This window comes from Cetorhinus maximus, chromosome 24 (genome assembly GCF_964194155.1).
Source record: "Cetorhinus maximus chromosome 24, sCetMax3.hap1.1, whole genome shotgun sequence".
Lineage (NCBI taxonomy): Eukaryota > Metazoa > Chordata > Chondrichthyes > Lamniformes > Cetorhinidae > Cetorhinus > Cetorhinus maximus.
Window position 1 is genome coordinate 39,970,225 of NC_135902.1, and position 18,877 is coordinate 39,989,101.

An 18,877-nucleotide genomic window follows, 5' to 3' on the forward strand; every position below is an offset into this window, starting at 1 on the left:
TTGGTAAAGCTGAGTTTTTAAAAATCCCAGAGGGAAACTTTAAACGACTGTCATAACCCATATTTTTAAGTGGTATGTTTGAGATGCAACTCTAAATTCAGGAATCAGACCCCCAGTTCTCGAAAGGCTTTACATTAAACTAAATGAAACATTTTATTAAGTTACAGCACATTAAACACATGTACATGGCTACAAATGACTACTATCATAACAATTCCTAAACTAATCTCCATTAAGGCAACAGCAACCCATAGACTTAACCAGGCACCAGACAAAGCATTTTCACCGTACAAATTCCAAATGCGGTTCCTTTCACTTTGGTTCCTGTGGAGTCAGTTGTAGGCTTAAAGCTACTTTGACCTTACATTGCCTCTCCCCTGCACACACAAAAACTGCTGAAGTTATACCTCGCACAGCTCATTGAATATAAATTCTCATTGTATCACCAGCCTCTTTGAGCAATAAAACCCCTATCATAGTACCAATTTTATTAGTATTATAAACATATTGCTTGGTCTCTGCTCACTAGGTACCAGATTTCACCCCATTTCTTGAATGCTGTATTCAAAAAATGCAAATGCACTCTACCTCTCTTACATCTCAAAACTAGTACACACCAAAGCACCCAGACTAGCTGGCTTTAATCCAATTAAGATACACCCACAGACTAAACCTCTATTTTAAATGAAAAACATTTTCCAATAATATTATATACATTAACAGCTTCATGACAAGCGGTCTGTTAGGGAGATCCATTTGTGAGCCAGGCAGTCTATGCTGTTATGCTGTTGTTACTGTGCCTCCAAGGAGATGTCACTGAGCAGTCAGGTGAGTACAAACTCTCTAAATGTTGTCCAACTGGTTGCTGACTCTGGAATAAGTAGCCCATGATGGGTTTTCCACAGACAAAAATAGGCATTGTTGCTGCCTTTTCACATTGTAATGAAGGACTACACTGACCCATGTAGAGCATAGAGAGGCATCAGAAGACACAACCATGGAGATGGCAGCATCTTGGCACCACAAGCTGCTCACGATATTCAGGGTTAGCGCAGGTTACTATCATGCCGCAGGAGGGGTCTGATACCCACTATGATTGCCCCAGTTCTTTGCCCTTCCACCTGCCTTCTTTCCACCCATTTATCAGGATGCACCCACCCAACTCACCCTCGACCAGGTCCCTCTCAGCTGCACGTTGGCATGGCACAACAGTGTGATTCAGAAGGAGTAAGCCAGTAGGATAATTAGTGGTCAGGCACACATGCCATCTGGGAGCGACAGCAACAAAATCCACGGCATGATGCATTTGTGCGGAGCCATTTCCTTCCCATCCACCCCCATCTTCAATAGTACTCATTGATGTGATAAAGAAGATGGGTTGTGTATGTAAGCACTCAAATATGTTTGAGAGCATTGTAAGCTGCATGCCGCACAGCCCTTTTCGTTTTAAATTTGTATTGCCAGAATGTCACGCAGAGCTGAGAGTGTGGAAGGAGTGTCCCGGTTTAGCGACCAGGACCTCCAGGTTCTGGTGGAGGAGGTGCAGAAGAGAAGGGACTTCTTATATCCAGTTGGATGTTGCAACCCTCCTGCAACCACAGTATCACAGAATTGTTACAGTGTAGAAGGAGGCCATTTGGCCCATCGTGACTGCACCAGCTCTCTGAGCATTTTAACTTAGCACAAATCTCCTGCCTTTTCCCTGTAACCCTGCACATTGTTCCTATTTAGATAATCGTCCAATGCCCTCTTGAATGCCTCAATTGAACCTACCCCAGGCAGTGCATACCAAACCCTTACTACTCACTGTGTGAAAAGGTTTTTCCTCACTTGGCATTTGCTCCGTTTGCAAAACACTTTAAAACTGTGCCATCAGGTTCTCGATCCATTTACGAGCAGAAACAGTTTCTCCCTATCTACTCTGTCCAGGCCCCTCATTATTCTGAAAACTTCTATCAAGTCTCCTCTCAGCCTTCTCCTCTCCAAGGGAATCTGTCCCAACTTCTCTAATCTTTCCCCATAACTGACCACAAAGAGGACATGGACGGAGACCACAGCAGCGGTTAGCACGCCGGTGAACATAGACGGTCATGGGTACAGTGCCAGAAAAGGGTCCACGACCTGTTGTTTCTGGAAACGTGAGTTGTTCGGCACAAGCCCACAGAGGCCCCAGGGAAGGTTCACATCTGCATGCTGCAGCTAAGGAGTGAAACATGCTTCTGCCATAGCACAGAGGCTTGTATGTTCATTTTGGTCCTCCAGGTGCACACAGTACAGGTGTGAATGAACACTGTGACGCACAGACACATTCAAGAGATTTTTCCCTGACTGCATCATATATCAGGCTAACATTACTTCATGGTGCCCTTAAAGTTTAAGAGGGCCGAGAACAGACTGGGAATATGTCAGAGGCTACAGGTGGTTTGTAATGTCAAGCAGATGGCCATGGAGGTTGCCAGGGTGCCTGTCTGGCTGGCTGTCAAGGACAGAGAATTGTACATAGCAGGTGATAAAGGCAGTGGTAAAGACACTTTGGAACATGGTGGTAATGGTGGACGTCATGCTGTCAGCTTACTGAGCGCAAGGGGATGTTTACATGAGAGGGAGTGCAAGGATGGGGTTGCATCATAAGGGCAGTGCGAGCATGCTTAAAGGCAATGGCATGCATCAGATTGTGCTTTCACAATGTGAAGGGCTATACCTAAATAATTTCACACAGGTTCCAGCTCTGCTCACTCATACGCCCACCCCACCCCACCCACCGCCACCACCACGGCCACCTCATCCCTCGGGCATCAGGTGGAGGAATGTCCGAGGAGGCAGTGTCACAATATCTGACTAGCCTACACTATGCCAACTCAGATACCAGCACTTCGGAGGGATGTGGTGTGTGTGTAGAGTTGGTGGTATGGGATAAAGGGCACCGCACCAGAGTGCAGGAAGTGTCAGAGTCAGAGATACCCGTGCACAGTCCCCCTCGGAGGGAGGAAAGTCACAAAAATGCTCCAGTGGGGAAGAACGTGGAGCCTCAGGAGTCACCTTTTGGGGTGCAGCATTTGGACAATCAGTAGCAGATGTGTGGACATCTGGCAGAGTTCCCTGAGAGCTCATGCAGTGTGTGTGGGGGTCTACTATCCATGGATGATCTCCACGTTGTCCCTGCCGCTCCAACACATGAGCTCTGACCATGAGAGATTGGCCAATCTTGTGGAGAGACACATGCAGCAACACTTGGACTGGATGCAAGAGCAGCGTCTCGGCCAGAAAAGGGTGCAAGACTCACACAGTAGCCCGGAGAGTCCATTCTGATCTTGAGTGCTCACATCCATGGAGTACGTGAGGATCTGCGTCCGCTGAACAGGACAGTCACTGTGTTGGCACAGCAGTTGCTGGAATCAATGACTGCTGCACACCATCCGCCAGCCCCATCAGCCCCACCAGAAGGTCAACCTAGGGCAGTGCTGTTACTGAGGAGGCTGAAGATACTGAGAGCATCTCAGCACCCTCATCTTCTGCCAACTCCATAGCCTCACTGCCAGAGCCTTTGTCTGCTCCAAAGGCGTCAATGCCAACAGCTGCCGATGCAGAAATACAGAGGCTACTGTCTGAAGGAGGTCCCCAACGAGTTCCTGCATGAAGAGGTCGGCCACCACACTCCACAACTCCAAATAGAATGAGATGTGAGCAGCCTGGCCCCACCTCCTCCTTTGTAGGAGTGTGCGTGAATGTAGCGTGCTGTCTCACCTAGAGCACTAATGAGTTCACTGTGGTTGCACTTTTAATGTTGTCAGTCTCACAATTAAGCACTTTGTGAATATGGGTCAGTACACACCAAGATATCTTGGTGTGCATTTGTACACTACAAAACTCAATGAGAATGTTAACCTTATGAAGGATGTTCTTACCGGTGACATGGAAAGCTACATGCTAAGGCCTTCCTCACATTTATGTCATCATGTGACCGACATTTATCGGGCACTGGAAGGTTTCTTCCTTCTCCGGTCCTTCACATAATGGAGTGGTGATCAATGCATTTTGAGAGACTGCAGTCAAGGAATGAGATGATTATTTGTTGTCCATCCACGATTGAGTTTAAGGGAGGCTCAAAGATCAGACACAACGATCAGATGGAGTTCACGAGGTGCAGCTCAAGCATGAGTGCTGGGTGCAAGGCAGTCATTGCATGTCAGTGTTACACAGTCAACTGAGTGGAGGCTCCTCAGGTCAAGATGCCATGTATGCTCTAGTGAAGAGCACTTGTGAGCTCTCCCCAATACATCGGAAGCCTTTGTCTTCTAGGTGTCAGAAGCTGTGGTTTGTAAGGGAGCCAAGGTCTATGGCAGCATTGCATGTTGACCTTGGTTCGAATCCCATCATGGCAGATGGTGGAATTTGAATTCAATTTTTAAAAATCTGGAATTAAAAGTCTAACAATGACCATGAAACCATTGTCAATTGTTGTAAAAACCTATCTGGTTCACTAATGTCCTTTAGGGAAGGAAATCTGCTGTCCTTACCTGGTCTGGCCTACATGTGACTCCAGACCCACAGCAATGTGGTTGACTCTTAAATGCCCTCTGAAATGGCCTAGCAAGCTACTCAGTTCTCAAGGGCAATTAGGGATCGGCAATAAATGCTGGCCTAGCCAGCAACACCCCCATCCCTGAACGAATTTTTAAAAAAATGTCGTCCATTCCTGAGACTGGACCATGGAGGTGAATGGATAATGTGGCAGATCTTTCAAAGAGCTGGTCTAGCATAGTTGTGGCCTAACCTTGCACAATGTGCATTATCTGCATCCTTGTTAGCACACACAGTCATATCAGTTGGTATTGGACGTGAAGTCATGATTCCTACTGCACACTCTCAGCATTGTGGGCACAGTTGAAGCATGCACAGGGTGCCGGCTTTGGCGCCTCGTTGACAGCCGTTGGTGGTAATGTGAAGATCCAGGTTGTGAAGCACTTTTCAAGATGTGTGTTTGCAATACGTTGAGGGCAATGGTTTTGATAGTAGATTCTCAGCCATATCTATTCAATGGAGTAAAACTCATTAATGTCGCTTTTCTCTCTTGTTCGGAATGGTCATTTCCATGTGTAACTGTGGCCCCTATGAATGTGAAAGATGTTCATGAGGGACTGGCTGAGGGTAAATGTGAGATTTCAGGACCTTAGGTGAATCTATTCTGGATTAGCAGGCTTCTGGCAATCACCCGCTCCTGCACAGAATCAGCCGTGGCTACATGGGCCTGCCCTTCAGCTGCTCTGCCATTGCTGCCCTCTTCCTCCCCCATGTCAGATTCCTGAGAATGGGCAGGGGCAGCCTCCTCCGGCCCCTCCTCCTCCTCATCTTTCTCATCACCCTCCTCCTCAGATGCTGGAGCTCTGGACGTGACTTCTTCCCTTTCCAGTTGTAGGCCCCTCTGCTGTGCAACATTGCGTAGCATGCAGAACACCACTACTATTCGGGAGACCCTTGCTAGGGAATACTGTAGAGCTCCACCTGAATGGTGAAGGCACCTGAAATGCATTTTGAGAGACTGCAGTCAACCCATGACTGTTGTAATAGTTCTTCTCGGGCTCAGTTTGCAGCTGCCTAAAGGTGGTCATTAGACACCTCCTTAAGGGGTATCCCTTGTCCCCCAGAAGCCATCCACAGACCTATGTAGGTGACTGAAAAAGTTGAGGCAGGTGGGAACTCCTCAGTATGAAGGAGTTGTGGCAACTACCAGGGAACCTTGCACAGACTTGCAGGAAAACCTTGCTGTGGTCACAAACTACCTGCACACTCAGGGAGTGGAATAATTTTTGATTCACAAAGGGTGTCAGGTTGATGCTTTGGAGCCTTTGTAATGATGTGGGCACAGTCGAGAATGCCCTGCATCTGAGGGAAAGCTGCTAACAGAGCAAACCCCCTGCTCTCTGCGTCTGAGGCACCACATCAACCGGGAATTTAACGTTCTCCCCCATAGGAGCAAACAGGACATCAGTGACCACCTTGATGCAGCTGACTGTGATATTCCACATATTCCACGTTCTCGTTCTGAGCCCTGGAACGAGCCTGATGCATAAACATTCAGAGCCATGGTAACCTTTAGATGCACTGGGAGGGCGTGAGAATTGACAGACTGTGGTACATGATGCTGTTGTAACATGCCACATATGTCAGTTACCACTACTCGGCTTAACCTTGGCTGCCTTCTGCAATGGTTATCAGTCATATTGAGATATGATCTCTGAGCTCAGTACACCTTTACTTCAGGGTAAAACCTGGTTGTCCTTCTCTTCTTCCTTCCTGGTGCTGCTTCTAACTCCTGGCCTGGTGCCTACCCTCTGGCCTGACTTTGGTAATGTTCACTGGGCTCGGTGGCGCAATGTGTGAAGGTGTCATCCCCCTTTTGTTTCTTATTTGGCACAATGTGCAATGCTGCCTTCTCTGGCACACTCTCCTTCCATTTGTTAGCTGGGTACCCGAGTCTGCAGGAGCAAAACGTTTGCCCTTCCAGGTCCAGCAGCAACCCCCCCACCCACTCCCTTGGGTTAAAGTCAGCCACCTGCAATTTACTTTTTGCCACTTCTGTGGCAGTTGCTGCAACTTTTCAAGGTTATCCAAAGGGGTCCCTGGACCTATCAAAAAGGGGACTTTATTTCTCCAAAGAACTCCACAAACTTTAGAGCTTCTCCTGATTGGTCTAAAGTGCACAAATCATATTTCCCATTCCTTCCTTGCGAAAATCAGATCTCACTGAAGACAGCTGCAGTTTTACATATGTAGCTGTCTCCGTGAAAAGCACATGTCCAAAGTGCAACCCGCCAGCATTTCACCCCCCACCGCCCCCCCGGCCCCGCAAAAAAATGGCGGGAGCCAGGTTTGGAGATGGGACTTCCAGATTCAGGCTACCAGTATCATTTTGGATAAGGCAGGGACCCTCCCCATCATGGCTAAAAGTTCAGGTGTGATATGATAGATGTTGTAAAATTGATGAAGAATTATAACAGAGTAAAAGGTAGCAGATCACTTCCAATGATGGTGTGATAGTAAAATGACTGCAGAAAGTTAAAATACTTGCAAAAAGAAATTTAAAGTAAGTTAGAAAACATTTCTTCTTATAGAGGGTGGTTAGAATGTGGAACTGTCTGCCTCTAAAGATTATTGAAGCAGAAATACAAATTCTTCTAAATTGGAATGATATTGTAACTTTAAGAAGAGTATTAAATAGTATGGGAAGCTAGCAGACGAATAATACTGATGCTGACATGATTGGCTGAAAGGCCTCTATGCGTATCATAACATTCAATGATTCCATATATTACATAATATAATGCAGTGTAACTCCCAACTCTGCATGGGCAACATCATGGATGATATGCTAGTTTTAAATTATTGGGAAAAATTCTATATTTTTTAATAATCCCTGATATAGTTGAGGGTGTATTCAAAATTTATTCCATCTGCAATTTTTGAAGCATTTCTCTTCAGTTCAGATAAACCTGTCTGTAGATTGTACTGCTTTGTGTTATCTGCCTGTACCTCAATAAAATGGGCAATGTTTCTTTATCGTGAAGCAAGGGAATGAATGTACTGAAACACTTTTTTCATTGTTTAGATTTGTGGCGCAACATGCTCCCTTTGAGTTAACTAAAATGTTGCAGAAGCAGCAATTCCTGGTTCCGGAGAATGTTTTGGATATTGTTGACGGACAAACTATCGTCTGGATTGGGATGTTTTACTCTCCATTACTGCCACTTCTTAACATTATCAAATATTTCGTCACTTTCTATGTGAAAAAGGTAGGCTAGAGAAAATAATATGACTGCAGCTGCAATTTTGCTTTTAATTAAAGACACACAGTAGGTCATAGTGTCTACTGGAGCTCATATCAATCTTCTGTCTGTGAACCTGATCCTCTGGTAATTGTAATGAACGAAAATGGGACAGAAAGATCCCTGCTTTTCGAATTTGTAAAGAGGCTGTTCACATGAAGAAAGTTCATGTACAGACACAAATAGGTCAGTTTTGCACATGTTTATTCAACATTCCCAATTAGTGCATTCAAATCAGCCTTCCACCTGGAATAGGCAGGCACTTTGGTCGGTCATATGGAGGCCCCGGGAAAAGGCAGCAGGGGGGAATGAGCAGTAAGGACAGCACCATGATTGTTAGACCACTACCCATCACAACCGGCTGAATGACTATTAGCCCAGGTGAACTTTTACCTATTGACTGTTTTCTTGCATATCCTAAACCATTGGGATTTGGGCTTGGTGCAGCGCTGTTACTTTCACGACAGGTGACAAAATTGTTATTTAAGTCTTTGTAAGTCGGAACACATCAATGTGTTCCCTCCTTGCCAGCTTTTTACATACAGATAGTATGGACAGGAAAATGTGGATAAGCAACAAAAATGTTTCAAAAATTCATCATGAAGTGACTTGCCTCCCAATCAGACCCACCATCTCAGCATTTCCAAGGGCAGGCACTGAAACTTCACGTCACATTGCCCAGCCTTATATTTCCAGGATTTCTGCTGCTCATTCAAATCCAGTCATCAGAGGTGTAAGGGCAGTCAAGTGCATTGCATCATCCAACCCTTCCATTAATGCCTTGGGCTGATGGGGAAGTAAAGGACTAACTATATTTCTGTAGTGCCTTTCACAACCTCAGGGTGTCTCAAAATTCTTTAAAGCACTTTGTAATGACAGCCAAATGTAATGCTTTTTTGAAGTGTTATGAATGTTGCAGCCAACTTGTGGACAACAGAGTTCCACAAACAGTGATGTGATAATAACCAGAAAATCTCCAGGGGAGTGCTTCCCAATGTTTTTTCTCCAGTGTGACCCCATTTTAATGCCTCAGATTTCGTGTCATCCCCAAGGAAAACTGGGGGCGGGGGGAGGGGGAGGAGGAAATTTGTTTATGGTGGGGGGGGGTGGACAATTTAAACCTGCTGGGTTTTCCCTGAAAAAAAGCAAAAAACAACCTTTTAACATGCTAGCTGTGGCTATAAGCAGCAATCAGGCCTGTCAGAGAACAAAGGATTAAGATACGCCCACCTCCAGAGAAAAACACAAATATTTAAAGGGGCCTCGCAGCTGTCAAAACTCAGTCCAAGCTCCCTGGCCGCCATTGCTGCCTCGGAGCTCGCGATCCCAAAATCCTGCCCTGCGACTCCACCGGGGGTCGCGACCCACAGTTGGAAACTCCTGCATAGGGAGCTGAGTAACGGTGAATAGCTGTTATCTAAAATGTAAGATATTCAATACACGGTTGTGTTTTTTATAAACTCAGATGTGTATTTATGTATTTTTGCTTATTCTCTTTGTGATATGGAACAATACTTCAACCTGTAAAGTGCTGGCCTGTGTTGAGGTATAATGAGTTCTCTCCTTCATGATTTTATCTGCAGCATTCTTTGTATAACTACTGTCGTCCTGGAAAAAGACTGTTTCGACCATCCAGCAGTAAGGTTTTCTTCCAGTTGATACTGCTGTTTGGGCTGGCTGCAGCAATTGTTCCTATCATTGTCAATGTAGCTACGTAAGTCTCTCTGGGTAAAGTAGAACAGTTTACACTTCTCTTTATTGTTTGTGGGAGAGGGAACCAGGGGAGGAGGGAATGAGGGAATCTGACTACCTGGAATTCTGTACATGGGGCCGACATGGTCTTGATGAACTAAATGGCCTCCCTCTGTGCCATAAAGCCTCTACGACTCAATGATTTGTGAAGGGTTTAATTGTAAGGTTCAGGATAAATTACTTGCCTTGATGCAGTAATGCAAAGTTATTCTCAGGCCTGGAGATGGAGTGGGAAGAATGTTTTGTCCAGCCGAAGGCCATAATGTGTGATCTCCTCCCTGGTCACTGACACAGGAGAGAGTTAGCATCCGAGCTTTTAAAAAAAAAGCAGGCACATTGTCAGAGAATCAAGCTATCTCTCTTCTTAATTGGACTGCACAATATTTGCCCAAACCAAACTACCATTCACAAAAAAATGCTGGTTGAGAAGCTAGCCTTAGCAGAATTCCAATGCAAAAATGAACTTAATAAGATTGGCTGTCTACCTGCTTGCTGGCATCACTGTTGCTGCATGCCAAGACATCCCTTTAATTTAGCACCAGATTTAAACTGCCAGTGGGAAAGGGGAAAATCATGCCTCAAGTATCACTTGTGAGCGGCTTTCTTCCAAGTGAGCAGCGAGTGTCCTTGCTTCACTGCTAACCGCAAAATCCAGGCCAATGATTCAACAACACGGTGACTGATCCAAATCTCACATGAAATAAACATGCCTCAATTTTCTCGCTGACATCCACCCCCACCCTTTTCTGCCCTTCTCTCACTTGAGGCAATAATTCTTACATGGTCACTAGTGGTTCTCTTTTGTATTGTCCCTGTGACCAGCCTCATGTACGAGCCTAACTGCTTGAGTGTCAGGAGGCTTTTCAATCATGAATTGTGTTTAAGGATTAGGTGAGCTAAATATTGTCTTCACCTGATCTCTCCACGTGTATATCATTTGTTGCTGATGTTCCCACATGCATTATTGATTTTGACAGCAATTGTACAGATCCAGCAGCAGGTTTGTACCACTAAAAAGGCTGAATGTAACTATTGATTATCCCTCAGGGTCCAACCATCTGTGTCATGTGGTCCATTCCGATACTATAAAACAGCCCGGGAAATTATTCCAGAAGTGGTGTCAACGCTTCCATCAGAAGCACAGAACTTTCTGAACTACATTACGTCAGAGCCCTTTATCCTGTTACTCACCATTGTTTTATGGTAAGAACTGCAACTGATTACTATAAGAAAATTTACAGTTAAGGAACAAGGGTTGTAATTTGACATATTAAATCACAAATAGAAAAGTGAGTGGTCTGATGGAGATTTGTGACACTACAATAGACTCTTACTTTTTGATGGACTGTGCAATTAAACTAAACATATAATAATTTTAATTCAATCTCAATATATATAAAATAAATCTTATGTATACATACATGTGCTTATATAGAAGAACAATCTGTAACTAGTTTAATTAAATAAATTGTGAAGAGATTAATCCTGAAAGAGTAAAGATATCAGCAATAATCCAGACATCCTGTGCATAGGTTGAATAGATTAGCATGTTACATGGCTAAGCATTGATCATTACTCAAGATACACACTGGAAAGATCAATCAGATAGCCACCTCATCCTTGTAATCCTTCTGATTACTGGCATGACACTCCTTTAATAGCAACCATGGAGAATAAATTTACATTTGTTTCATTCAATCCTGTGTATATGCTGTACATATCGGCACTCAAGGCAAGTGCAAAGGAAATCCAATCAGAAACAGCAACCTTTGCTCCAATTTTAAAAACGCAACATCCTCCCAGTACCTTGTTAAACTTCCGATGCAAAAATGTATTAAAGACATCATTCATAACATGTGTCAAGCTGTAGCTCAGTTGGTAGCATTCTTGCCCCTGACTTTCAAGGTTGTAGCTTTATGTCCTACTCCAGGAGAAGAATTTTCGGGTCAGCAAGTGGGGGCGGGGCCCGCTCACCAACGTGTAAAATTACGCACAGTGATGTCGGGCGGGTGTCCCGACTTCACCGCGCGCCATTTAGATTTTCAGTTCGGCAGGCACGCAACTGAGTCGGCTGTGTGCCCACCGAACTGTCAAAGGCCTACTAAGGCCATTAAGAAAGTAATTAAAGTAGTTAAGAACGCTGTCCATCCAACCTTAAGGTTGGCGGGCAGGCGAAGAGCCCAGGCAGCCTTCACATTTTTCATGAAATCTCATCCACAAGCAAGATGAGGTTTCATGAAGGGTTTATTAATGAAATAAAAAATGTTCAAACATTTGATAAACATGTCCCAGCTCATGTGACACTGTCACATATGGGGAAATGTCTAAATAATTTTTTTCTGCCTTTAATGCAAATTTTCATTTTGAACTTAATCTCCCTGAGGCAGCTTCTTGGCCTCATGGAGATTTCTGTGCTCTTCTGTACGAGTGCGCAAAAGAGCACAGGCCCCGACTCAGGGAATCAGGGAATCCACCCCCCGCCCCCCACCCCCGCAACCACCCCCCCCCCCCCCCCCCCGCCTGCACAGAGTGTCCTCAGCGCTTCTGGGTATGCGTCATGGTGTTAACGGCTAAAAAGGCCCGCCCATGTAAAGTGGCGGCACGGCCCTGATTGGGGGCGCCGAGCGGGTTCGCACCTGCCCCTGCCCACCCCCGCACACAACCCCCCCAAACGGAGGGGAAATTTCTGCCCCAGGACTTGAACACAAAAAACCTAGGCTAACACTCCAGTGCAGTACTGAGGGAGTGCTGCCTTTCAGATGAGATGTTAAACTGGGGCCCTGCCTGCCCCCTCAAGTGGTTGTGAAAGATTCCATGGCACTATTTTGAAGAAGAGCAGGGGAGTTATCCCTGGTGTCTTGACCAATGTTTATCCCTTAATGTCACAAAAAACAGATTGTCTGGCCATTATCATTTTGCTGCTTATCGGAGTTTGCTGTGCAAATTAGCTGCCACGTTTCCTACATTGCAACAATGATTACACTTCAAAAGCAGGCTGTAAAGTGCTTTGGGACATCTGGTGGTTGTGGAAAGCTCTACATAAATGCAAGTCTTTCTTTCTTTATGATGCAAGAAGGAACACATGTCTGTCATATTCCCATAAAATGCTAGTGGAATGAGGTGATGCAGTGAAACTGTTCAATCTATTTTTCTCTAAGACCTGAATCCAACCAGACTGATAGAAACATGGTTACAAGTTGTTGCATAATACAGGAACCAAGAAATAGGTTTTGTTTACAGGATTCTTGGTTTCAATCAATTAGGGTGTGTCTTTTGTTACCTCCAATCTGAAATGAATGGGGAATAGAACATTTGCATGGCAGCTAACTAGAGGAACATACAAATTGCTAGATGAAAGAAGACTAAGGTGCATCTAGTTCACTTTCTAATTCTGGCTATCTATCCTTGAAGTGTATAGATTTATTTTTTATAGCTCCAATACTGCATCTTTTACAATTGTTCTTTTATTACCATGAAAGAAAGAAGGCTGTTGCACCTAAAATAAATTATTTCATTCTCTGCTGTTTTGTGGCTGGAACGACAATGTGCATTTCTTACTTTTAAAAATCTGTAATTTAAGCTTCACTGTTACTTAAGTGTTTAAATGAAAAGTGCAAACATGAATTGATGAGAATATTAGTGTCACATATACTTCTCATGTGTTAAATCATCATGGAGAGTCATGGGGATAGAATGTAAATTGTCCATTTTGGCAGAAGGAAAAAAGCATATTAGCTAAATGGTGAGAGGTTGCAGAGCTCTGAGAGTCAGAGGGATGTGGGTGTCTTAGTGCATGAGTCGCATAAGGCTAGTATACAGGTGCAACAAGTAATTAGGAAAGCTAATAGAATGTTATTGTTTATTGTGAGGAGAATTGATTGCAAAAAGAGGGAGATTATGCTTCAGTTTTGCAGGGCACTGGTGCGACCACATCTGGAGTATTGTGTACAGTACTGGTCTCCTTATTAAAGGAAGGATGTAAATGCATTAGAAGCAGTTCAAAGAAGGTTTACTAGACTAATACCAGGAATGGCCGGGTTGTCTTATGAGGAAAGGTTGGACAGGTTGGGCTAATATCCACTGGAGTTTAGAAGAGTAAAAGGCAACTTGATTAAAACCTTGATAAAAACAAAAAGCTAAAAGCTACTGCGGATGCTGGAAATCCAAAACAAAAACAGAAAAAGCTACTGCGGATGCTGGAAATCCAAAACAAAAACAGATGCTTCTTCTAACTATGCTTCAGTTCTGCCGAAGGGCCATGAAGGCTCGAAACGTTAACTGATTTCTTCTCCGCCGATGCTGCCAGACCTGCTGAGTTTTTCCAGGTAATTCTGTTTTTGTTTTTGATTAAAACCTTTAAGATCCTGAGGGGTCTTGACAGGGTGGATGTGGAGAGGATGTTTCCTCTTGTGGGAGAATCTAGAACTCAGGATCACGGTCTAAAATAAGAGGTCACTCATTTAAGACAAAGATGAGGAGAATTTTTTTTCTCTCAGAGAGTTTTGAGTCTTTGGAACTCTCTTCCTCAAAAGGCAGTGGAAGCAGAGTCTTTGAATATTTTTAAGGCAGAGCTAGATAGATTCTTTATAAACAAGGGGGTGAAAAGTTATCGGAGGTAGGCAGGTACATGGAGTAGAGGTTACAATCAAATCAGCCTTGATCTTATTGAGTGACAGAGCAGGCTTGAAGGGATGAGTGGCCTATTCCTGCTCCTAATTTGTATGTTCATATGCGTGCTTGCAAATGCCATTATCTTCATGAATATTGTGTAAATAATATACTGAAATGCCAAAGGCATCAAAACTTGGAAATCGTTGCTCATACGTCTGAAGGTTATTTTAAAGAATCTCCAATTTTCTTAGGCATTATAGGTCGAAAATACATATATTTGCATAAATATTTTAATACTTTTCCTCCATTTTTTTCTCTTGACAACAGTATGTTGCTGACAACATTGGTTTCTTTGGTTCAAACTAACAGAAGTACTATTACCCAGCTGAAATGCCATTTAGCCCTGGTAAGCCATTTGTTGCATTGACGGTGCTGTATTAAACCGAGGTAGAATGATTTGGATTTTTCAGGCTTATGCACCCTTTTATTGCACAATATCATACCAATATAAATTTAACAAAATGAAAAACAGATTCACATATAGAAAAATATCATTGAAAGTGGCTATACATTAAAATATATTATGGGATTGATAATAGTGGTGTTATTTGAATTTCAATTTCAATTTGCCGTGGGAAAGTAAATCTTAAGGGGGTTTTAATTTAAATGGGATTTTTTTCACCTTCAGACTGGAGATAGGCCTCAAACCACACAGCATATACACTATACATTGCTGGCCAGTGAAACCTGAACACACCATTATAATTAAAATAGGAATATGTGCGCAGGATTAGCAGTAGATTGTCCGTCTAATTCTTCACCAGAAAGGATGTGGTCTATGATTGGAGGGGATTTAAAAAGAAAAAGCAAGATAATTTGAAATGATACAAGTGAAAAAAAATGTCCTGAACTAAAACTTTACGCTTTATAGGATTGGCTGCAAGTTCCTGGGCTGAGGAGATTTCCCGAGTTGGTGGGGTTTTGGGGAGGAGTAATAAGTGAACCCTCCAGGTGACAAAAGAGTATAGAGCCCTCAGAGAAGGGTACAAAGTGTCAACAAAATGGAGTGTGCATAAAAACTAATTAATTCCATTGTAACTTGCACTTAAAATTTAGATTCAAGCCCAATGACTGAATTTATCCAACACGCTTTTCAGATATTTTATTTAGAGACCTTAACTTGTTGATACCCTGTTTATAAACTATAAATATGTGCTATCAAATAATCTGAGAGCAATTTCACCTTGTGATTTTTGTTAGTTCTCTCCTTGAGCTAGGTGAAGGCCACCAAGTTTTGCATAAAGAAATAAGAGTGTAATAAACATGCTCACAGCAAGAAATTAAGGAATCTTCATTCTCCATATTTAGATACATTCTTATTCTGATATGAAAGCTGTTGAAATTTTGCATAAATTACTTGGTTATTGCAACTTTTGTCATTTCAAATTACTAAAATGCTTTGCACAGAACAAAATATTTTAAATTGGTTTAAATCACTTATTTTAAGCAAATCAATGATAATTTTCTCAGCTTTGCTGCACCAAATAACCTGCTAGCAGTTTTTCCTTCCTTCTTAAAACTCCATAGTTTGCTGCAGATGCTTTGAGGCAGTAAGGGTCTGCTGGTAAGACCTCTAATGCAACAAAACCTTTTACATTAATGCAAAATATTAACAATTATAAACTATTTGTTTTACTAGGCAGGAAAGGATAAACGATATTTGGTGAAAAAACTATTGACACATTCTCAGCATCCAAGAGATGATCACTTTCAAGATAGTTCATCCCAAAGTGCCAAAGATAAATCCATATCGTCAGCCGGACTTGAACCTTTCAACAATGGAACTTCATCAAGGAGAGAATCAGTTAGTTGCCAGTTTCAAGAGAAGTAGCACAATTGAGAGAAGGGAAGATATTGTGTAGTATCTTACACTGTTTATGAAAAGACTCAGCAATGTTTGTCAGGTGCTTAACCTCCCATGTTTGTTGAAAAGGGTTACCCTAAAAAATTTATATGGTTGTGCATGTTTTCTTTCTGTATTTTATTCTTTTGAAGTTAGCAACCATTTTTATATGTAATATTTTCTTAGTAATACATCCTGACAAACATTTTGTGTGCATTAGCACAGGGGTTCCCGGGGTGTTTTGGAGCTTGGTCCCGGGGAAAGTTTTGAGTAAGAATGGTCCATTGTCAAGGCCAGTTACAGTATCTGATATATGACCTCCGCTGACAGATGTGAAGTATCAAGAGAAGACTTGAAGAAAGTATCAAGACTTTCCATGGGTCTTTCTGTACAAAGTGTTTCCTTTCAAAAAATCCACATAAAAAACACTATAGAGGGAGAGACAGTTGATGCCATTAAGAACTCGCCACCTTTGTTTCTAGTTATGCACAGATAACCAACCTAAGGACACTCTAAAAAAGTTTGGATTGTCCCCAAGCATTTCCTAATAGGCTGTGCACTTCCACCCAAAGAACCCCCAGTACTGAAGCATGTTAAAATTACTGTCAATATATGAAGAACTCAGATGTAAAGATGCTGTAACTTCCTGTAAATACTGTAATGATTTTTAGCGCAGCTGGATCAATATGAAACCAGGCTCTGATTTATCATTTAGATAAAACAAATACTGCATTTATTTTGTTATTTTTAAAAATTATTTCACAGGAGGTGAGCATCGCTGGCTAGGCCAGCATTTATTACCCATCACTAATTGCCCTGATAAGGTGGTGGTGAGCTGCCTTCTTGAACCGCTGCAGTCCATGTGGTGTAGGTACACCTGTTTGGAAGGGGGTTCCAGGATTTTGACACAGTGACTGTGAAGGGATAGCAGTATAGTTCTATGTCAGGATGGTGTATGGCTTGGAGGAGAACTTGCAGTGATGATGTTCCCATGCTTCTGCTGCCCTTGCCTTCTAGATGGTAGAGGCTGCAGGTTTGGAAGGTACTGTTGAAGGAGGCCTGCTGAGTTGTTGCAGTGTACCTTGTATATGCTACACACTGCTGCCACTGTGTGTTAGTGGTGGAGGGAGTGAATGTTTAATTTGGTGGATTGGGTGCCAGTCAAGTGGGCTGTTTTGTCCTGGATGGTGTAGTATAATAGGTTAATAGAACAGTTATAGTAATGAGTAATGTAGATCATGATGTAACAGTGACATCAGCAGTCATGTACGAGAGACTCTGTACAACAGATGGAATAGTCTGCACTCAAGAGAGATGTGCCTACTTAGTAGCTCATCATGTATATAGTGTACATAATGTTAATAAAACAGTTTGAAGTAACTACCTGAGTCCGACTACAGTCTCTCTGGATCAGATAGGTCATGCAACCAGCAGACAAAACTGATAGTGTCGAGCTTCTTGAGTGTTGTTGGAGCTACATCCATGCAGGCAAATGGAGAGTATTCCATCACACTCCTGACGTGTGCCTTGCAAGTGGTAGACAGGCTCTGGAAAGTCAGGAGGTGAGTACACGTTGCAAAATTCCCAGCCTCTGACCTGCTCTTGTGGCCACAGTATTTATGTGGCTGGTCCAGTTCAGTTTCTGGTCAACAGTAACCCCCAGGATATTGATAGTGGAGGATTCAGTGAGAGTAATGCCATTGAATGTCAAGGAGAGATGGTTGGATTCTCTCTTGCTGGAGACGGTGGTTGCTTGGCACCTGTGTGGCGCGAATATACACTTAGAGCATCAATTGCTAAATGTTTGCCAAGTTTGCAGTTTAAATTTGTAATCTGTGTAAAATAATGCATTCTGGTTAATTTTGTAAGATTTGTTACTTCAGAGTTAAAGATTTAAAATAATTGAAACAGTTAGGTCATAAAATGAAAGAATTTCATTTTAAAATGTCTGCAACATCCACAAGTGCTTCACAGTCAATGAGTGCAGTCACTGTTGTTATGTCCCAAAATAGCAATGAGCAATTGTTCATCTGTTTTCATAGAATCATATAGGGCAGAATCTTTAGCTCAGCGAGCAGAGGCGGGGCCTGCTCGCCGAGGCATAAAATGACGCGGGGTGACATCAGGCGCGCGACTTTCAGTTTTTCATTTGCGAGTTTAGATTTTCAGTTCGGTGGGTGTATAGCCAACTCAGCTGCGTGCCCGCCGAACTGTCAAAGGCCTATTAAGGCCTGTTAAAAACCATTTAAGGCAATCAGCTGAGCTGCCTGTCCAACCTTAAGGTTGGCGGGCAGGTGAAGAGCCCAGGTGGCCTTTGCATTTTTCATGGAACCTCATCCAAGGGTGGGATGATGTAAAATTTTCAGAAAATTTTTTATTAAAATTAATGCACATGTCCCAGCTCATGGCAGTTTCACATGAGGAGACATACTAAGCTCTGATGGCCCAGGAGAGTGGTGCAGGAGAAAGGAAGGTCAACATTGGGGGCACATTAATATCTGAATAACAGGAACTCCAACTGACCCACCATTATGTAGCTTAGGGCTTGAAACTGGAACCTGCCACAGTTTAGGCAAAGATAGGACTTTTAGTATTAACTCTGAAGAGTCATACGGACTCGAAACATTAACTCAGTCTTTCTCTCCGCAGATGCTGTTAGACCTGCTGAGTTTTTCCAGCATTTACTGTTTTTGTTTCTTTTAGTATTCGGTGTTGGGTTACCAACTCTGGTTGGCTGTGTTCCAGGATTCCAATGCCTGCCAGTCACACCTTACACTCCTTCAATTAG

The 18,877-nt window shown here is 43.1% G+C and overlaps 1 protein-coding gene across 4 annotated transcripts in view; it reads left to right on the top strand.

Moving 5' to 3' along the window:
- LOC144699826 (transmembrane channel-like protein 7) overlaps positions 1–17,469 on the top strand; it is a 63,310-nt gene extending 45,841 nt beyond the window's left edge. For 3 of the 4 annotated variants that reach the window (XM_078571115.1, XM_078571112.1, XM_078571113.1), the window contains 5 exons: positions 7,607–7,790; positions 9,407–9,537; positions 10,623–10,778; positions 14,514–14,592; positions 15,886–17,469. In XM_078571115.1, the coding sequence (XP_078427241.1) occupies positions 7,607–7,790; positions 9,407–9,537; positions 10,623–10,778; positions 14,514–14,592; positions 15,886–16,077 (742 nt within the window). In that variant the 3' untranslated portion in view covers positions 16,078–17,469. The remainder of the gene's footprint in view (positions 1–7,606; positions 7,791–9,406; positions 9,538–10,622; positions 10,779–14,513; positions 14,593–15,885) is intronic. The other variant, XM_078571114.1, reaches the window with a different exon arrangement.
- Positions 17,470–18,877: the final 1,408 nt, after the last annotated feature.